At 38.5% G+C, this 18,164-nt stretch overlaps 1 protein-coding gene across 24 annotated transcripts in view; it reads left to right on the top strand.

Moving 5' to 3' along the window:
* HUWE1 (HECT, UBA and WWE domain containing E3 ubiquitin protein ligase 1) overlaps window positions 1-18,164 on the top strand; it is a 165,672-nt gene that overhangs the window by 67,483 nt on the left and 80,025 nt on the right. For 14 of the 24 annotated variants that reach the window (XM_045472015.1, XM_045472014.1, XM_045472038.1 and 11 more), the window contains 10 exons: window positions 277-398; window positions 693-843; window positions 979-1,106; window positions 1,702-1,842; window positions 2,053-2,158; window positions 3,668-3,802; window positions 4,307-4,408; window positions 4,897-4,977; window positions 13,734-13,840; window positions 14,014-14,191. In XM_045472015.1, the coding sequence (XP_045327971.1) occupies window positions 277-398; window positions 693-843; window positions 979-1,106; window positions 1,702-1,842; window positions 2,053-2,158; window positions 3,668-3,802; window positions 4,307-4,408; window positions 4,897-4,977; window positions 13,734-13,840; window positions 14,014-14,191 (1,251 nt within the window). The remainder of the gene's footprint in view (window positions 1-276; window positions 399-692; window positions 844-978; window positions 1,107-1,701; window positions 1,843-2,052; window positions 2,159-3,667; window positions 3,803-4,306; window positions 4,409-4,896; window positions 4,978-13,733; window positions 13,841-14,013; window positions 14,192-18,164) is intronic. The other 10 variants (XM_045472025.1, XM_045472028.1, XM_045472032.1 and 7 more) reach the window with 1 other exon arrangement.

The raw sequence follows: 18,164 nt of genomic DNA, 5'->3' as shown, positions 1-18,164 counted from the left end.
ATATCAAGTAGTGATATTCTAAAAAACATTAACTCTTCACATTCTTTTCATACTTCCATTTCCCCAAAATCCTTGCTCATGACAACCGATGCTAATAATAGGAGAATCTGTCACTTTGGAGGGTATTTAGGGCTTATCACTATATTTGATCAGTCCTCTAGAATTCAGTGATTCTGTCCTCCAGTGCTGGTTGGAAGGGAATCTTTTCTTAGAACCAGTAGGTGCCAAAAGGTTTGTCATTGGGCAGTGGCTTGACCACTGCCTTCTTGCCTAAAGTGTTTATTTCTCCTTTTGCAGTGTATTCCAATGCCTTGCAGGAGTCTGCAAACAGTATCTTGTATAATGGGTTGATAGAGGAGTTGGTAGATGTCCTTCAGATAACAGATAAGCAGCTTATGGTAAGTATTAATATTCTCCTGTGTGTGTCAGGCTTGTGTGTATTTATTTTCCTTTTGGTTTTTCCCAGGGGTTGAGAATGAACCCCAAGAGGGAAGCTTGGCTCTTTTACTTCTTCTTCTTTGGATATTTACCTACAGAGTTAACAAATGCTGGATTTTCAGTGTTCTCAACAGACCTCCATCTCCCCTAAACAGTCAACAGTAGAATGAGTTAAGTTTTGGAATATTGTGTATTAGCAACTTGGCTCACATCCAGTGTTTAACACATCCTATGTTTGCCTTCTACTTTCTTAGGAGATTAAAGCCGCGTCTTTACGAACATTAACATCAATTGTCCATTTGGAGAGAACTCCCAAACTCAGCAGTATTATTGACTGTACTGGAACTGCCTCTTACCATGGATTTTTGCCTGTACTTGTGCGGAACTGCATCCAGGCCATGATTGGTAAGTTTTGATGATTGTTATTTTAGGCAGCAAGAACTTTACCCTTTTGCTCGTGAGTCTTTGTTTAACATCTTGCCAGCTTAACATCACATTCTCAGCTTGCTCTTTTTCTGTCTCTCCCAACTTCCCTTATAGATCCTTCCATGGATCCATACCCTCACCAGTTTGCCACTGCTCTCTTCTCTTTTTTATACCATCTGGCCAGCTATGATGCAGGTGGTGAAGCCTTGGTCTCCTGTGGAATGATGGAAGCCTTATTGAAGGTGCTCTACTTTTTTTAAAAAATAACATTTGTGGGGAAATGAACTAAGAGCAAGTATAGAATTACAAGTTTGGAATGGTTCACAGTGAGAGCAAACAGCATAAGAAAGCTTACCCAGAAAACGTTATCCTTAATTTTTCTAGTTTGGCATTCTAGTTATCTGTCTCATTAATAACATCTAAGAGCAGCCATTTCCATTATTAAGAATTGATCAAAGTCCAGCATGGTGTGATAGTCAGAAGACCCCAGGTACGAGTCAAGACTAGCTACATCTTCTGATGACCTTAGGCTGTCACCCTAAAGAAAATGTATGTACAGGTACTTTGTAAATTGTGCTATTAAGGTAATAGGCTTTAGTGTGTGCTGGGCACTAGACACCAGTTTTTTTTTCTCCCTGAGTATTTTATTTAATCCTGAAAGGTAATTTAGGTCCGCATTATCTCTGAAGGATGAGTCCCAGAAGTGATAGACTTGACGAACACCTGTTTTTTCTCCCACACCTCCCCGAGACCCTAGACTGCATGTTTCTAAAAGTATATTCACAGTTTTGTGTTTTTTTTCAGTTGATTAGCTTTGCCTCCTTTTCTCCTCGATAGGTCATAAAGTTTCTTGGCGATGAACAGGATCAGATAACGTTTGTCACCAGAGCTGTCAGAGTGGTTGACCTCATCACCAACCTGGACATGGCAGCTTTTCAATCCCATAGTGGACTTTCTATCTTCATTTATAGACTTGAGGTATTATTATATAAGGAGCACTTAACATAGACCCTACCCAGTAAGATTTGAGCCTAGGAAGTATCCTAATAACCTCCAAAGAGCCATCTTAGCCCTTTTCTGTTTTTAGAAACCAATTTTGTAATCTGCCTTTGGCATTCTTTCATTATAATTATTTTTAATCTCTGATATATATGTAGGATTTTCTTACTACTTTTCCCTTGATTGTAGCATGAAGTAGATTTGTGCCGAAAAGAATGTCCATTTGTGATCAAGCCAAAGATCCAGAGACCTAGTACTACACAAGAAGGAGAAGAAATGGAAACAGATATGGATGGTAATGAACACTTATTAAGTCAGTATATTTGTGCTTGGCATTTTCCTATCATCCAACCCTAATTTTCATTCTTCCTTCTTATAAATTCTAAAGTGCACAACTGATTTGATTATGTATTTGTATAAATACAAAACAGTATTTGTCTATATAAGTGATTTGTATGTTGTTTTTCATGAGGATAATTGTAAATGGGGGAGGCACAAGTTGTTGGGAATAGAGATGGAAGGTGAAGCAGATGGTAGAGCAGCAGTAGATCCCCTCTGTTTTATTTCAAGACTTTAATAGGTGTCTTCTAAGTAGTGATTCATTATCTTCCTATTCCTGCTAAAATGTAAGTTCCATGAGATCAGGGTACTGTTTTGTTCACTGCTCTATTCTTCAGCAGTGCCTGATACATCGTAGGTGTTTAAATATGTGTTTGGGGAAAATAAGGAGAACGTAGACTCTAAAATGGGCTCTTTTGAAACTATCAGGCTATTTTGAGAAGGATGAGGAGAGGTGAAAAATTTGTTGAATAGGGAACATGTTTTAAATCATAAAGTCAAAAAAGATAGGTGGCCCAATAGTCTTAATCTTTGGGTTCATCATCGTGTGTGCTTTTTTTTTTTAAACCTCCCTACCCTCTCCATGCATAGTTAATGATAATAGTAATAAAAACAAAAAACTTCTCCAAAACAGCTTTCTTAGAATTTAAATTGTTATCAACCAATCCAGGTGATTCTGATGTGTTTGTAGAGAAAATTTCCTATTCAACAAAAAAAGGGTTACAAAATCATTAGTTGTGCTTCCATGTATATAAGTAGGCACAAATGGGAATGTTTATGTATAAAAAGATTGGAAGAGGGGCGCCTGGGTGGCTCAGTCGGTTAAGCATCCGACTTCGGCTCAGGTCATGATCTCACAGTCCGTGAGTTCGAGCCCCGCGTCGGGCTCTGTGCTGACAGCTCGGAGCCTGGAGCCTGCTTCAGATTCTGTGTCTCCCTCTCTCTCTGACCCTCTCCCATTCATGCTCTGTCTCTCTCTGTCTCAAAACTAAATGTTAAAAATTAAAAAAAAAAATAAAAAGATTGGAAGAGTATTTAAAAATGTAAACTGATTTATTGCTAGTGGAGCTTTATTATATTGTACAAGTTGTAAGAAGTAATTTTGTATCATGTACTTCATTAAAATTCCAAAAAGCTCTGCCTGCTGTCTGCTACCCACCAGTAGTATATGAAATTCCATGTTTTACTTACCACTCTTTTTCCTCCCACCACATTTGGTGGGTAAGAAATATTGAAAGGGATTTCTTTTGAAGGATTGTTTTTAATTTGCATATCTTAACCCATGACGTTAAATACTTTTCTGTTTGTGAAAAGTTTACATTTTTATTTTGGGTCTCAATATTCTAATCTAGTCTCCATTTTTATATCATTCATCTCACCTTAATGGGAAAAAATTTCTCAAACAATCGTTCTTTTGGTGGTGCCTTTATTCTAACTAGTTTCTTTATCATAACTTTTACTCTAGTTGCAGATGTGACTATGGAAAGTAGTCCGGGCTTATCCATCTCTATGGAGCACCGGCTAGATGTTGACTTAAGGGCATCAAGTTCCAGCAGCAGCACTAGCATCTCCTCTGGCTCTGGACCTGGCCCCCGTCCTGGTGTGTAGACAAGTAGATACATAGTCTTTCACACTGAATTACTAAACTAGTAAAGAAGGTGCTTTGGGAATAGCTTTAGTGGTATATTTTGAGGATTGCTTCTTAGGACTGTGCATGTTACTGTGCCATTCTGGTGTTCATTTTCTTATATTAACATGTATTTCATACTTCTCCAACTATTCACACATTGATTATTTTATCAAAGCAGCCATATCAGAACACAGATAATATCTAAAACAGGAACTGAGGATCAAAAAGTTAATCTTTTTACTTTGTGGTTTTACTTCAGGCTTTTAATTTTAGCATTAGTTTTGTGTAGGCCTCAGTGATTTACTTTCCCAATTTCAAAGCTTAGTAAGTATTCTTCCCACCATTCAGAGATGTCACTTTGAATGCTAGTGTTCATATAGTGTATATGCATCTCTTAAAAATTTGTTCTATGTGCCTGTTCAATCTGGTCTCATGGTGAACTCAACATAATCCTCCATCTTTCTCCCTTGCCAGGAGTTCAGTGTATTCCACAAAGAGCAGCACTTCTCAAATCCATGTTAAATTTCCTCAAGAAGGCCATTCAAGACCCTGCTTTCTCAGACGGCATACGACATGGTATTTGATTTTAGATACTTTCTTGAAGGATGTTTGACTTTCTCAGAGATTAGTGATTTTGATACTTTCTGATGTTACTCTTTTTTTGTAAGACAGGCTTAAGAAAAGGCCTGCCATTTTGAATAGCCTTTAGTCATTTAGTGTCACTTTTCCTAGACCTAAGGATTCTAGCCATTTTCATAATGATTCATCTATGTTTTTCCTTTTTCAGCTTTTGACTCTGTGCTCACTTCTGGCCTGCTACTTCACTTTGTCTGTGTCTGTATTCTTTTATTCTTTGATCCACTGTTAAGAGGCTATTTCATGGACAAGGAATAAATAATAGAATGTGAGGAGGAGACAAGTAGAAACCATTAGACTGGAATCAGCACAAGAGTTTGTTTACCACAGTGGTGGTACACATAATATATTGCTCCATCAACCCTACCCATCAAACTACTCCTGGACTAATCATATTCTCCTTGATGTTCACTTTTCTTTTCCCTTAGTGATGGATGGTTCTCTCCCTACCTCCCTGAAGCACATCATCAGCAATGCAGAATACTATGGCCCATCACTCTTCCTCCTAGGTAAGTGGTGTTAATAATTGGTTATACCAAGCTGGAATGACCTGCCAGTTCTCTGTATATTTTACATTCTTACAGGGTTTTATTGTCCACATTTGTCCACTGTGTGATTATGTATCTTTCTAGTTAGTGATGAAATAAAGATCAGAATTCGGTTTCAAATATCCATTTCTGGAATGCCAAACATACAGTATATAAGCAATACGTTATAAACCATGTGTGATAAGTACTATTGTACATTTGTGCCATACTTACTGCTGCAAGTGTGACTTTTTCAATGGTTAGTCCTTAATCTTGGTCCAGAAAATTCAGTCAGCATGGTTTCCATTCTTAGAATTGAATGTCAGACCCCACAAACTACAGTATAGAAAATCATTTCTTACTGTAGAAAATGCAATTTCAGAAGCTGTGGATACTTTGTATTTGTAAAAACATCTTTGCAATTTTATGTTGGCAATACTTTGACTATTGCTGTTGTTAAAACCTCATTTTTGTTAACTGGCATTTATTGAGTGCCACATATTTAGGACAGTGTTTGAGATATTTAGCTTCTAGAATTCTCCTTAAAACTAAAGGAATGGGGACGCCTGGGTGCCTCAGTCATGTAAGCATCCGACTCTTGATTTCCATACAGGTCATGACCCCAGGGTCCTGGGAACAAGCCCCATGTCGGGCTCTGTGCTAAGTATGGAGCCCGCTTAGGATTCTCATATTCTCTCTCCCCCCCCCACCCTCTCATCTCGTCTCTCTCTCTCTCTCTCTCTTTCTCTCTCTCTCTCTGTCTCCCTCCCTCCCTCCCTCCCTCCCTCTCTCCCCCTTTTCCTCCTCCTCCTTTCTCTCCCCTTCTGCCCCTCTCTGCTCATCCGCAGTCTTTCTCTAAAATATAAATGAAAGAAACTAAAGGAATGTAATGGGAAGTGTAGAAATAGAGGAAACCTCCTTGTACCAGTAACATGTTTTTTTGATACTTTGGGATGTCTGGAGGGAGTAGTTTTGGCTACTTCAACTTGGTACTTACTCCCCTGCTGAAGCAAATTAGGATTTTTAAATTTAAAGTTTATGTCCTATGACCTTGCTAGATTCACTTTGTAGTTTATAGTTGCTTTGTTTTTATTTTTAAAGATTTTTTTCAAGTTTATTTATTTTGAGAAGAGAGCACATGGGTGATTGGGGGAGGGGCAGAGAGAGGGAGGGAGAGAATCCGAAGCAGGCTCCATGCTCAGCACAGAGCCCACACCCTGGGATCATGACTTGAGCTGAAATCAAGAGTTGGACACTTAACCGAGCCACGCAGGCACACCCCCATAATTGCTTTGTTAATTTCTTAAGCTATTCTATACAGTTTTGTCATCTACAAATAGTTCTTTTTTTAATTTTTTTTTTTTTTTTTTTTTTTGCTTTTTATGTCTTCGTGCATTGGCAAAGATTCCAATACAGTGCTAAATAGAGGTGGTGAGAATGGGCCTTTTTGCTTTGTTCATGAACTCAAGGGAAAAGCATTCAGTATTTCACCATTAAGTTTGAGGTTAGCAGAAGGTTTTGTTCCTCTTTGTCAGGTTGAGGAAGTGTTTCTTTGTATTATAGCAACTCTATCTTGACATAGACTCCCTCCCAAGGTTAGGTTCATATGACAGAATTCATGACAGCAGCCTTTTGGTATGATTGAAGATTTGTTACACAGGTAGAGAAGTCCCAAGTCAAGATGCAGAGAAGGATGGCTCTTTCTGGGAGGAAACCCCAGAACAGAGAAAAGCCAGGTGCACAGGCATCTTATAAAGAGGAAGTTTAAAGGAGACAGCAAGAGGACACACGTGGGGTGTGGGCGGGGAGCAAGTGAGGCCTCTCAGAATGACGCAGGAAGCCAGAAATGAGACTTAGAACACTAAAGCAAACATTAGTGGAGGGCAGAATTCCTTCTCTAGAGTCCTGATTCATCCCTGATGTTTGAATTAACATAGCAACCTTCCTGGATTTCTATAAATAAACTTGTACTTGAGAGGGACCAGATTTGCAAAGCCAATTTAAAATAATTAGTCCAACAATTACTGTTTTAGCTCCATAAGTGATACTACAGCCTTTCACCCCAGGCAGAAGGAGAGAGCCAGGAAACAAAATTAATCGGGTTTTGAGAATCTCTTGGCACATTTTTATAATATAGTTGGATGTTTAGTTCTTTTATTTTGTTGAAGTATTCTGGATACTTGAACCTGTATATTAGCCCACATGCAGCAGGAAGTCCCATTTAAGGCACAAACACCACCTTAAAATAACAGTAGATAGTTAAATGCCAATCTTTTTACCGACTATCATAGCAGCTAGACTCCTTTTTCCCTCATTAAGGGCTTCTAAGGCTTGAGGTGTTTGGTTTATATGGTCGGCCAGTTGTGCCATTGTTGAGATAGTCTCTATAAAAGGTATCTGTGTTACAGAATTAAAAACACCTAAGGTGCAGCTCAATATAATAAAAAGATGGCCCAGTGCTCCCTTTTGTGGCAAAACTCGATGAAAGTGCTAGACATTCTGGTTGAAACTAGGGTACCTGGGTGCTAAATGTTCATAGGACACAGGTCATCGTATGGGTTAGAAGGGAGCAGTTGATGGAGTAGAATGTATGACTTTGCTGAACAGGAGTTGTGTCATAGATCCAGTAGCCTAAGGTGGTTGGAGGGTGGAGTTTCTAGTGGCCAAATTATATCAGGGAAGACATGCAAGGGCAAAATAGTCTCAACGTGGTGGAGGGTATCATTGTGTAGACTGGATTGGTGGGGGAAGCTGGAAGGGCATGAAGGAAGTCAGTGAGGAAGCATCTGGTGAGGTTGTGAAGTCTTGTTTAACAACTGTGTGCTGAAACCAACCAAGTAAGGATTCTGACTCCTCCCAAATTCAGCCTCTGGCCCTTTTACCCCACTTTTATACCCAACTGTATCCCTTTTAACTTTTCTAACTGCCTTTTCTTCTCTCTCACCGTCTGTCTTAGTGCTGCCACATTTTAACGTGTTCATGTCTGCTTGTGCTCTATTCCTAGCTTAGCTGATGCCAACACTATGATGGTTATTATGGACTGCTTAACCGGAGAGGGTGGTAGGTAGTCAATATCAATACTGAAGACCTTCAAGGGGACAAGAGTTACTTATATAACTGATTGCCTGGGCTTGGGCACCTGTTAACATTGCTAGAGTTTTAGTGTTCAGGTTACGTTCTCTGTTAATATTACGTAAATATTGTCTGTCAGGTTGAGGAAGATGGGAAATGTTGGCACAGTTATGGTGGAGTAATGGAAAGTGAAGTGTGGGACTGTCAGATAATGGGGCTCTTGGAATGGTGACAAGTGATGTGGCCACCCATTACAGGTGCAGTTAATATTTGGGGGTGTCACCACTGAGCCTGGGACTACCAGTTGTACTGAAATCATCATCTAGGATGCTGGGTTGATAGGAGTCCTGGCCTAGCCCAAAACCTTTAACGGAAGGCTTTATACATTTGAGAAATAATTACAAAAGTGACTGAATGTCAGTATGACATTGTGTCTAGGAGTTACAGAGTAATTTCTTACAGGGAACTGTGGACTGATTGAATATCCCCAAATAATTGAGGTCATAGCATGGGCATAGAGGAGACCAAAGAATGTGGCATTGATTGAGTTGGAATGGTAGATTCCTAGACCCAGGCCATGAGCTAAATCAGGCATTGCCAGGCCAACCAGAACCAGAATGTTCCATAATATTTTCAGATCTGTTGTGGTCTATAGGTCTTGGTGTGGTGGCGGTGCCCATTTATTATGGAAGTCACAGGTATTGTTAACCCAGATTCTATAGTGGTTTGCTGTTCGTTATCTCTCTAATAGGGTGGATCAAGAGCTAGTCCTGTTTGAGAAGGTTAGTACTGGGAACTAATCTAAGATCTTCCTTTCCTCTTTAGAAGAACCATAAAATTATAGGTGTGGGAACAGGCAGGCACCAAGACCTACATTTCCTACCAAGAGGGACCTCCAGTTAACCAACCTTTGAAACTATTATATTGGGAAAGGTCTTCAGCAAAGACCTTCTTTTTGTGGCATACAGAGTAGTCTTAGAGAGTGAAGGCCTTCAGTTTTCAGTGGATTCCTTTGTTACCTAACTCTCAATACAGGCACCAATCTAGCATAGGTTGCACCAGGATAAAAAAGTCTTTAAGTGAGGAGGGATTGATTCTATTTAGGTATTATAGATTCATACGTGGAAATTGTCCCTTTTGTGGCTAGAGAAGGAATAGAGAGGTCCTTGTTGAGGATTTTGTTAGGATGTCCTATGACTTAAAATGTTGACAGTTTAGGATAAGAAAAAAGTGGGCAAATAGAGACCAATTCAGTAGACCATTGTCCATTTCATAAATTCAAGAGCATGTCTGTAAGTAGATTATTAGGTTTTTGTATTAGGTCTGCTGTCTGCAGGTGATAAGTTGGAAGTCCCAGGTGGTGCCTTGTTTGTACTGCCCATGCTCAGACTGAATGGATAAAATGTGTACCCACATCAGAGTCAGTGTTATCTGGATGCTAAAAGGAAACTAACATTTAATGCGGCCTATATTAAGTGTTGGTAGTAGCATGGCAGGAAGGGTAAACCAAGAACAGGCTTGTATAACACTGAATCTTTGTGAGGGCATAGTACTTGAACCAGCAGATAGGGACAGTGGCTCGATAAAATGAATTTCCCAGTCAGAGAAGGGGTGTTTACCCCTTTGTATGTATTCCCGTTGACTATGACACCAATGGCAGGACGTTGTGCAAAGATCACATTGGGAGGCTGGAGCTTGGGCCAAGGCCAGTAGCATTGGATGCTGTGGCATTTAGCCCAAATTTTAAACGTTCCAGGACTGCGATGGCTGGAGGTCTCATAGGGCCTGTTGAGCCATGGGCAAGGAACAATATCTGAACTTACTTGAAAAGTATGAACAAGTCAGTCAGCTATGGCATAAGTATGAGCTTCCTCTGTGGCAGTCTTGGCATGAGTGGAGACATCAGACTTCAATTCTAATATGCAAAGTTTGAGCAGCAATATATTCCCAGTGTAGAAAGCCCTTTGGGCACCATCCTGAATGTGGTAACTTTTGAGCCTATTGACCAAAAAACCAATAAGGCCATTAGCTATCATCCAGGTGTCTATAAAAATGTGAACAATGGTCATACCTTTATTGAGGTGTGTCCTCCAGTACTAGAATGACTGCAGTCAGCTGTCTAGTTGGGCTGACTCTTGAGCCCCATCCTTTATCAGAAGTGACCTGGTCATGAGTTAGAAAACGACAACTTTTCCAGCAGGCTCCATCACACGTAATTGGTGTTATTGCCATCTGTAACATAAATAGACTCCCTTTCTACTGGATTTCCTACTCAATAAAGGTTATGTCCCTGTGCGTTTAAGACAAAAGCCTGAGGCTGTAAGTTCACACTTTGACTTATTTTGGACCTTTTAACTGTAATTTACTTTGTCTGCTCTTCACATTTTAAAAGATGTTTCAAGTATTCAGTCCACCCTTTAGTTGTTTTCGGCAGAATGATTTATTCATACAACTGTTGTGCCTTTTTTATCTTGAAGAATTTTATATGTTGACGAATTTTTTGTGACTGCCAGTGTTTTTCTTTTTTCTCAAGTCTTGTGTCTTCTGTTAATTTTTTTTTTCATATTCTGAGTCTTAATTTTCTTGCTCCTTTTTTTGTAATAGTTATTCCTATATTTTATTGACATCTAAACTTTAAAAATTTCTCAGTTTGTCTTCTGCCAAGCTGAATAAAATAAGACCTTCAACCTGCCTTCACCCCTTTCTCATCATTTTCTTTGTCTTCTTTTTTTAGTAACTCTTGATTTTTCCTTTCTGATTCATTTTAATTTTGTTGGAGTGCATCTTTGGGTAATTTTTAAAGTGTTATACTTCTTTTACTTTCAGAATTTTTTAGACCTTTCTCCATTGTCTTCTAATGTTACATAGTGTAGATAACCATGATGTTAAACTGGTTCTTGTTCCTTTGTAGGTAACTTCATTTTCTCTATTCTTAGAGTTCACAAATTTCACCAGGATGTATTTCATTCTGTTTCTTTTCAGTATTCTCTCATAGCACTTGGTTAGGCCCTTTATAATATCTGAATATTTTTTTTGCTTCAGGAAAATTCCTGAATTTGGTTCCTCTTACTTATTCTCTCCAGGAAGCCCTATTATACAGCTAGTAAGCCTACCACATTAATCTCATGTCACTTCCTGAGAGAATTTCTCTCTATAATTTTTCAAGACGCCTACTGAATTATCAAACTTCTTATTTGTTACAAACTTTTAAAATTTCTATTTCCTTATTCTTTTAAATTTTTATAATGTTTATTTTTGAGCGAGAGAACTAGCAGGATTGGGGAAGGGGCAGAAAGAGAGGGAGACACAGAATCTGAAGCAGGCTCCAGGATCTGAGCTGTCAACACAGAGCCTGACATGGGGCTCGAACCCACGAACCGCAAGATCATGACCTGAGCCAAAGTTGGACACTTTACCAACTGAGCTAGCCAGGCGCCCCTCTGTTTCCTTATTCTTAAGGGACCCTTTGTCTTAACACACCATTGCTGTTTTATGGGTTTTGTAGATTCTAGTTTCAATTTAATCATTAATTTTTTGAGAGTTGTCTTTCATTATTTAACTCTTAGGAGTCAGTTGCTAGGTCCCATATGGAGCCAGTTGGATTTTGTGTGTTTCCTTTTTTAAATTCTAATATTTGGTCATCTGTTAATTTTAAAAGAGGGTTTAAACTGTCAGATTGCATTAGTATCATTATGACATAGCCTTTTAGTTAGACCTCTGGAAAATAAAAATTTGATGTCCTAGTAACCTCTAGTAGAACATTAGTTTTAGTTTATGAATACTAAATTTTAGTGACCCCTTGGAATTAAGACATTTGTAAAAAAAAAAAAAAAAAAAGATCTACGGAAGGGTGTATTATATACCAGTAGGAACCCGCAAAAGGACTTAACTTTTCCATAAGTTTATAGCCCATCACAAATCCCAAAGACCATTGACAGCTGTTGGTCCCCAGTAATTGTCATGTAGTTGCCATTTCAATGACATTTGGAATAGATGAGAGGTGCTCTATTCACCATCTTAAACAATCCTTTGGTATCATTTAGATCTCAGGTATCAGCATTACAAGTTTGTTTTACACATGGTTTATTAATATTGTATGCATGTCCACCTCTTTGTCAGGTTTTAAAATAAAAAATTTTAAATCTCGTAAAATGAGCTGGCAAGCCTTGTCTTAATGGCTCTTAGAAGGTTTAATAACACTCCCATCTAAAACTTTTGGTTCAGTGCCTTTCTGTTACTTGGTATTTTTACTTCTAAAAATTCTTGTGGCTATTGGTATAGTCTCTTTTGCTATCATTTCTTGGGAATCAATTTTTATGACATTTTCTTACAAAAGAAAGCATTACATTTCACTCGTTATTAACATACAGTTTGTAAAAGAACTGTATTGTTCTGAACCCGGTTAGATCCTTTGTTTCATTACTGACATATTGTTTGCTTTTCTTAGATTACCCATAAGTCTGTAAGCTTTTTCAGTCTTTTCAAAGGGCTAGATATTGGTTTTAATTATTCATGTTATTTGCTTGCAGTTTCACTAAATTTTGTGTTTTTTCAATTATTTCTAGCTTCACTTTTGATTACCTTTTAATGTTAATTTTTTCTTGAGCATTGATATTCGTCTTTATAGCGCTTTTTTTAACATTTATTTATTTTAAGAGAGACTGAGCACAAGCAAGGGAGGGACAGAGAGACAGTAGGGACAGAGGGTCCAGAGTGGGCCCTGGGCTGACAGCAGAGAGCCCAAGGCAGGGCTCAAACTCATGAACCATGAGATCATGACCTGAGCCGAAGTCGGACACTTAACTGACTGAGCCACCCAAGTGCCCCGACAGCACATTTAAAATGTATTGTCAAAAATTGGTCAGAATCATACCTAAGAACTCTTAATAATGCTAATGGTATTTTAAAATTTGTGAAAGGCTTTTTAGAAGACATTTTGTCTATTCCATCAGTTACGTTTATATTTACCTCAACCCAGCAAACCCCTCTCCCCAATTTTAGACATTTTTTCTGCTTAAACAAACAGAAAAGGATATGCTTTTAGGTTTATCAGTTCTCACAGCTGTGGACTAGTTTATATCCACAGAGGTTCATGTATTTAGGGGAATGGTATGCAGCCAGTCAAATTGAATGAAGTACAGTGACTGGGAAAAATAAAGGAGTATGTATGATACGTATTATAATTTAGAAGAAAAAGGTTATATAGCAGTATAACCTCATCGTTATAAAAATATGCTCATTAAATCTTAATGTTTTTGTTTTTCATTTATATATTTAATAAAACTACATACTTTTAAGATGAAGAGCATGATCTGGTGGTATACATAGCAAAGTGATTTCTATAATCAACCTAATTAACAAGGCATCCACATAGTTAACCTTTTTTTTTTTTTTTTTTATGTTATGAGAGTACCTGAAATCTCTCTTGGTATATTTTTCAGTATTCAGTATGGTATTCATAATTATTTTTATGCCTGTACATTGCCCATAAAAATCTTGAAGGTTGGTCACCAAATTCTTAATAGTGATCTTTTGATGAGCAGTGAAGTTTCGTTTCAGAGGCATTTCATTTGTTGTATATATTGAGTTGGTTTTTTTAAGCCTTTGGGGTTTTGTTAATACCTGTAAAGAATCTCCCACTTTCTCATATTTCTTGTCTTTTTTAGCTACTGAAGTGGTGACTGTGTTTGTATTTCAAGAACCATCACTGCTCTCCTCACTCCAGGACAATGGATTAACAGATGTCATGCTTCATGCACTACTTATCAAAGATGTGAGTCCTTTTCTGCTTTTGTGTGAAGATTGCTCTGTACATACCCCTCCCCACAGAGGATGATACAGAGACATACACCCTACTATCTCTGTGCAGTACCCTGGTCAAAGTTTCCTGGCATCTACATCTGAATTATTTTAGATGTCTTCAAACTCACTTTACCTTCTCTCTAGGTTCCTGCTACCCGTGAAGTCCTTGGCTCCCTCCCAAATGTATTTAGTGCACTCTGCTTGAATGCCCGAGGTCTTCAGTCATTTGTACAGTGTCAGCCTTTTGAACGTCTTTTCAAAGTTCTTCTGTCTCCAGATTACCTCCCAGCCATGCGAAGGAGGAGGAGCTCTGATCCTCTTGGTAAGTCACCAGGATTTATCTCATAATTGGTGCCAATATTTTAATTCTTTTTTTTTTTTAGTTATTTATTTATTTATTGTTATTTTTTTTAATATATGAAATTTATCGTCAAATTGGTTTCCATACAACACCCAGTGCTCATCCCAAAAGGTGCCCTCTTCAATACCCATCACATACCCTCCCCTCCCTCCCACCCCCCATCAACCCTCAGTTTGTTCTTAGTTTTTAAGAGTCTCTTCTGCTTGGGCTCTCTCCCACTCTAACCTCTTTTTTTTTTTTTCCTTCCCCTCCCCCATGGGTTTCTGTTAAGTTTCTCAGGATCCACATAAGAATGAAAACATATGGTATCTGTCTTTCTCTGTATGGCTTATTTCACTTAGCATCACACTCTCCAGTTCCATCCACGTTGCTACAAAGGGCCATGTTTCATTCTTTCTCATTGCCACATAGTATTCCATTGTGTATATAAACCACAATTTCTTTATCCATTCATCAGTTGATGGACATTTAGGCTTTTTCCACAATTTGGCTATTGTTGAGAGTGCTGCTATAAACATTGGGGTATAAGTGCCCCTATGCATCAGTATTCCTGTATCCCTTGGGTAAATTCTTAGCAGTGCTACTGCTGGGTCATAGGGTAGGTCTATTGTTAATTTTTTCAGGAACCTCCACACTGTTTTCCAGAGCAGCTGTACCAGTTTGCATTCCCACCAACAGTGCAAGAGGGTTCCCGTTTCTCCACATCCTCTCCAGCATCTGTAGTCTCCTGATTTGTTCATTTTGGCCACTCTGACTGGCGTGAGGTGATATCTGAGTGTGGTTTTGATTTGTATTTCCCTGATGAGGAGCGACATTGAGCATCTTTTCATGTGCCTGTTGGCCATCTGGATGTCTTCTTTAGAGAAGTGTCTATTCATGTGTTCTGCCCATTTCTTCACTGGATTATTTGTTTTTCGGGTGTGGAGTTTGGTGAGCTCTTTATAGATTTTGGATACCAGCCGTTTGTCCGATATGTCATTTGCAAATATCTTTTCCCATTCTGTTGGTTGCCTTTTAGTTTTGTGGATTGTTTACTGTGCAGAAGCTTTTTATCTTCATGAGGTCCCAATAGTTCATTTTTGCTTTTAATTCCCTTGCCTTTGGGGATGTGTCAAGTAAGAAATTGCTGCAGCTGAGGTCAGAGAGGTTTTTCCCTGCTTGCTCCTCTAGGGTTCTAGTGGTTTCCTGTCTCACATTCAGGTCCTTTATCCATTTTGAGTTTGTTTTTGTGAATGGTGTAAGAAAGTGGTCTAGTTTCATTCTTCTGCATGTTGCTGTCCAGTTCTCCCAACACCATGTGTTAAAGAGACTGTCTTTTTTCCATTGGCTATTCTTTCCTGCTTTGTCAAAGATTAGCTGGCCATACTTTTGTGGGTCTAATTCTGGAGTCTCTACTCTATTCCATTGGTCTGTGTGTCTGTTTTTGTGCCAATACCATGCTGTCTTGATGATTACAGCTTTGTGGTAGAGGCTAAATTCTGGGACTGTGATGCCTCCTGCTTTGGTCTTCTTCAAAATTACTTTGGCTATTCGGGGCTTTTTGTGGTTCCATATGAATTTTAGGATTGCTTATTCTAGCTCCGAGAAGAATGCTGGTGCAATTTTGATTGGGATTGCATTGAATGTGTAGATAGCTTTGGGTAGTATTGACATTTTGACAATATTTATTTTTCCAATCCATGAGCAGGAATGTCTTTCCATTTCTTTATATCTTCTTCAATTTCCTTCATAAGCTTTCTATAGTTTTCAGCATACGGATCTTGTACATTTTTGGTTAGATTTATTCCTAGGTATTTTATGCTTCTTGGTGCAATTGTGAATGGGATCAGTTTCTTTATTTGTCTTTCTGTTGCTTCATTATTAGTGTATAAGAATGCAACTGATTTCTGTACGTTGATTTTGTATCCTGCAACTTTGCTGAATTCATGGATCAGTTCTAGCAGACTTTTGGTGGAGTCGATCGGATTTTCCACGTATAATATCATGTCATCTGCAAAAAGTGAAAGCTTGATTTCATCTTGGCCAACTTTGATGCCTTTGATTTCCTTTTGTTGTCTGATTGCTGATGCTAGCACTTCCAACACTATGTGAAACAACAGCGGTGAGAGTGGACATCCCTGTTGTGTTCCTGATCTCAGGGGGAAAGCTCTCAGTTTTTCCCCATTGAGGATGATATTAGCTGTGGGCTTTTCATAAATGGCTTTTTTGATGTTTAAGTATGTTCCTTCTATCCCGAAGTTCATGAGGGTTTTTATTAAGAAAGGGTGCTGAATTTTGTCTAATGCTTTTCTGCATCAGTTGACAGGATCATACGGTTCTTTTCTTTTATTAATGTGATGTATCACGTTGATTGATTTGCGAATGTTGAACCAGCCCTGCATCCCAGGAATGAATCCCACTTGATCATGGTGAATAATTCTTGTTATAAGCTGTTGAATTCGATTTGCTAGTATCTTACTGAGAATTTTTGCATCCATATTCATCAGGGATAATTGGCCTGTAGTTCTCTTTTTTTACTGGGTCTCTGTCTGGTTTAGCAATCAGAGTAATACTGGCTTCATAGAATGAGTCTGGAAGTTTTCCTTCCCTTTCTATTTTTTGGAATAGGTTGAGTAGGATAGGTATTATCTCTGCTTTAAATGTTGGGTAGAATTCCCCAGGGAAGCCATGTGGTCCTGGACTCTTATTTGTTGGGAGATTTTTGATAACCGATTCAGTTTCTTTGCTGGTTATGGGTCTGTTCAAGCTTTCTATTTCCTCTTGTTTGAGTTTTGGAAGTGTGTGGGTGTTTAGAAATTTGTCCATTTCTTCCAGGTTGTCCAGTTTGTTGGCATATGATTTTTCATCGTATTCCCTGATAATTGCTTGTATCTCTGCGATTGGTTGTAATAATTCCATTTTCATTCATGATTTTATCTAGTTGGGTCATCTCCCATTTCTTTTTGAGAAGCCTGGCTAGAGGTTTATCAATTTTGTTTATTTTTTCAAAAAACCAACTCTTGGTTTCGTTAATCTGCTCTACAGTTTTTTTAGATTCTCTATTGTTTGTTTCTGCTCTGATCTTTATTATCTCTCTTCTTCTGCTGAGTTAGGGGTGTCTTTGCTGCTCAGCTTCTATTTCCTTTAGGTGTGCTGTTAGATTTTGTATTTGGGATTTTCCTTGTTTCTTGAGATAGGCCTGGATTGCAGTGTATTTTCCTCTCAGGACTGCCTTCGCTGCATCCCAAAGTGTTTGGATTGTTGTATTTGCATTTTCGTTTGTTTCCATATATTTTTTTAATTTCTCCTCTAATTGCTTGGTTGACCCACTCATTCTTTAGTAGGGTGTTCTTTAACCTCCATGCTTTTGGAGGTTTTCCAGACTTTTTCCTGTGGTTGATTTCAAGCTTCATAGCATTATGGTCTGAAAGTATGCATGGTATGATCTCAATTCTTGTATACTTATGAAGGGCTGTTTTGTGACCCAGTATGTGATTTATTTTGGAGAATGTTCCATGTGCACTCGAGAAGAAAGTATATTCTGTTGCTTTGGGATGCAGAGTTCTAAATAGATCTGTCAAGTCGATCTGATCCAATGTATCATTCAGGGCCCTTGTTTCTTTATTGACCGTGTTGTCTAGATGATCTTTTCATTTTGTAAGTGGAGTGTTAAATTCCCCTGCAATTACCCCATTCTTATCAATAAGGTTGCTTATTTTTGTGAGTAAATCTTTTATATATCTGGGGGCTCCCATATTCGGCGCATAGATATTTATAATTGTTAGCTCTTCCTGATGGATAGTCCCTGTAATTATTATATAATGCCCTTCTTCATCTCTTGTTACAGCCTTTAACTTGAAGTCTAGTTTGTCTGATATAAGTATGGCTACTCCAGCTTTCTTTTGAGTTCCAGTAGCATGATAGATAGTTCTCCATCCCCTCACTTTTGATCTGA

The sequence above is a fragment of the Leopardus geoffroyi genome, chromosome X, assembly GCF_018350155.1.
Source record: "Leopardus geoffroyi isolate Oge1 chromosome X, O.geoffroyi_Oge1_pat1.0, whole genome shotgun sequence".
Classification (NCBI taxonomy): Eukaryota; Metazoa; Chordata; class Mammalia; order Carnivora; family Felidae; genus Leopardus; species Leopardus geoffroyi.
This window is presented reverse-complemented; position numbering and strand designations above follow the sequence as displayed.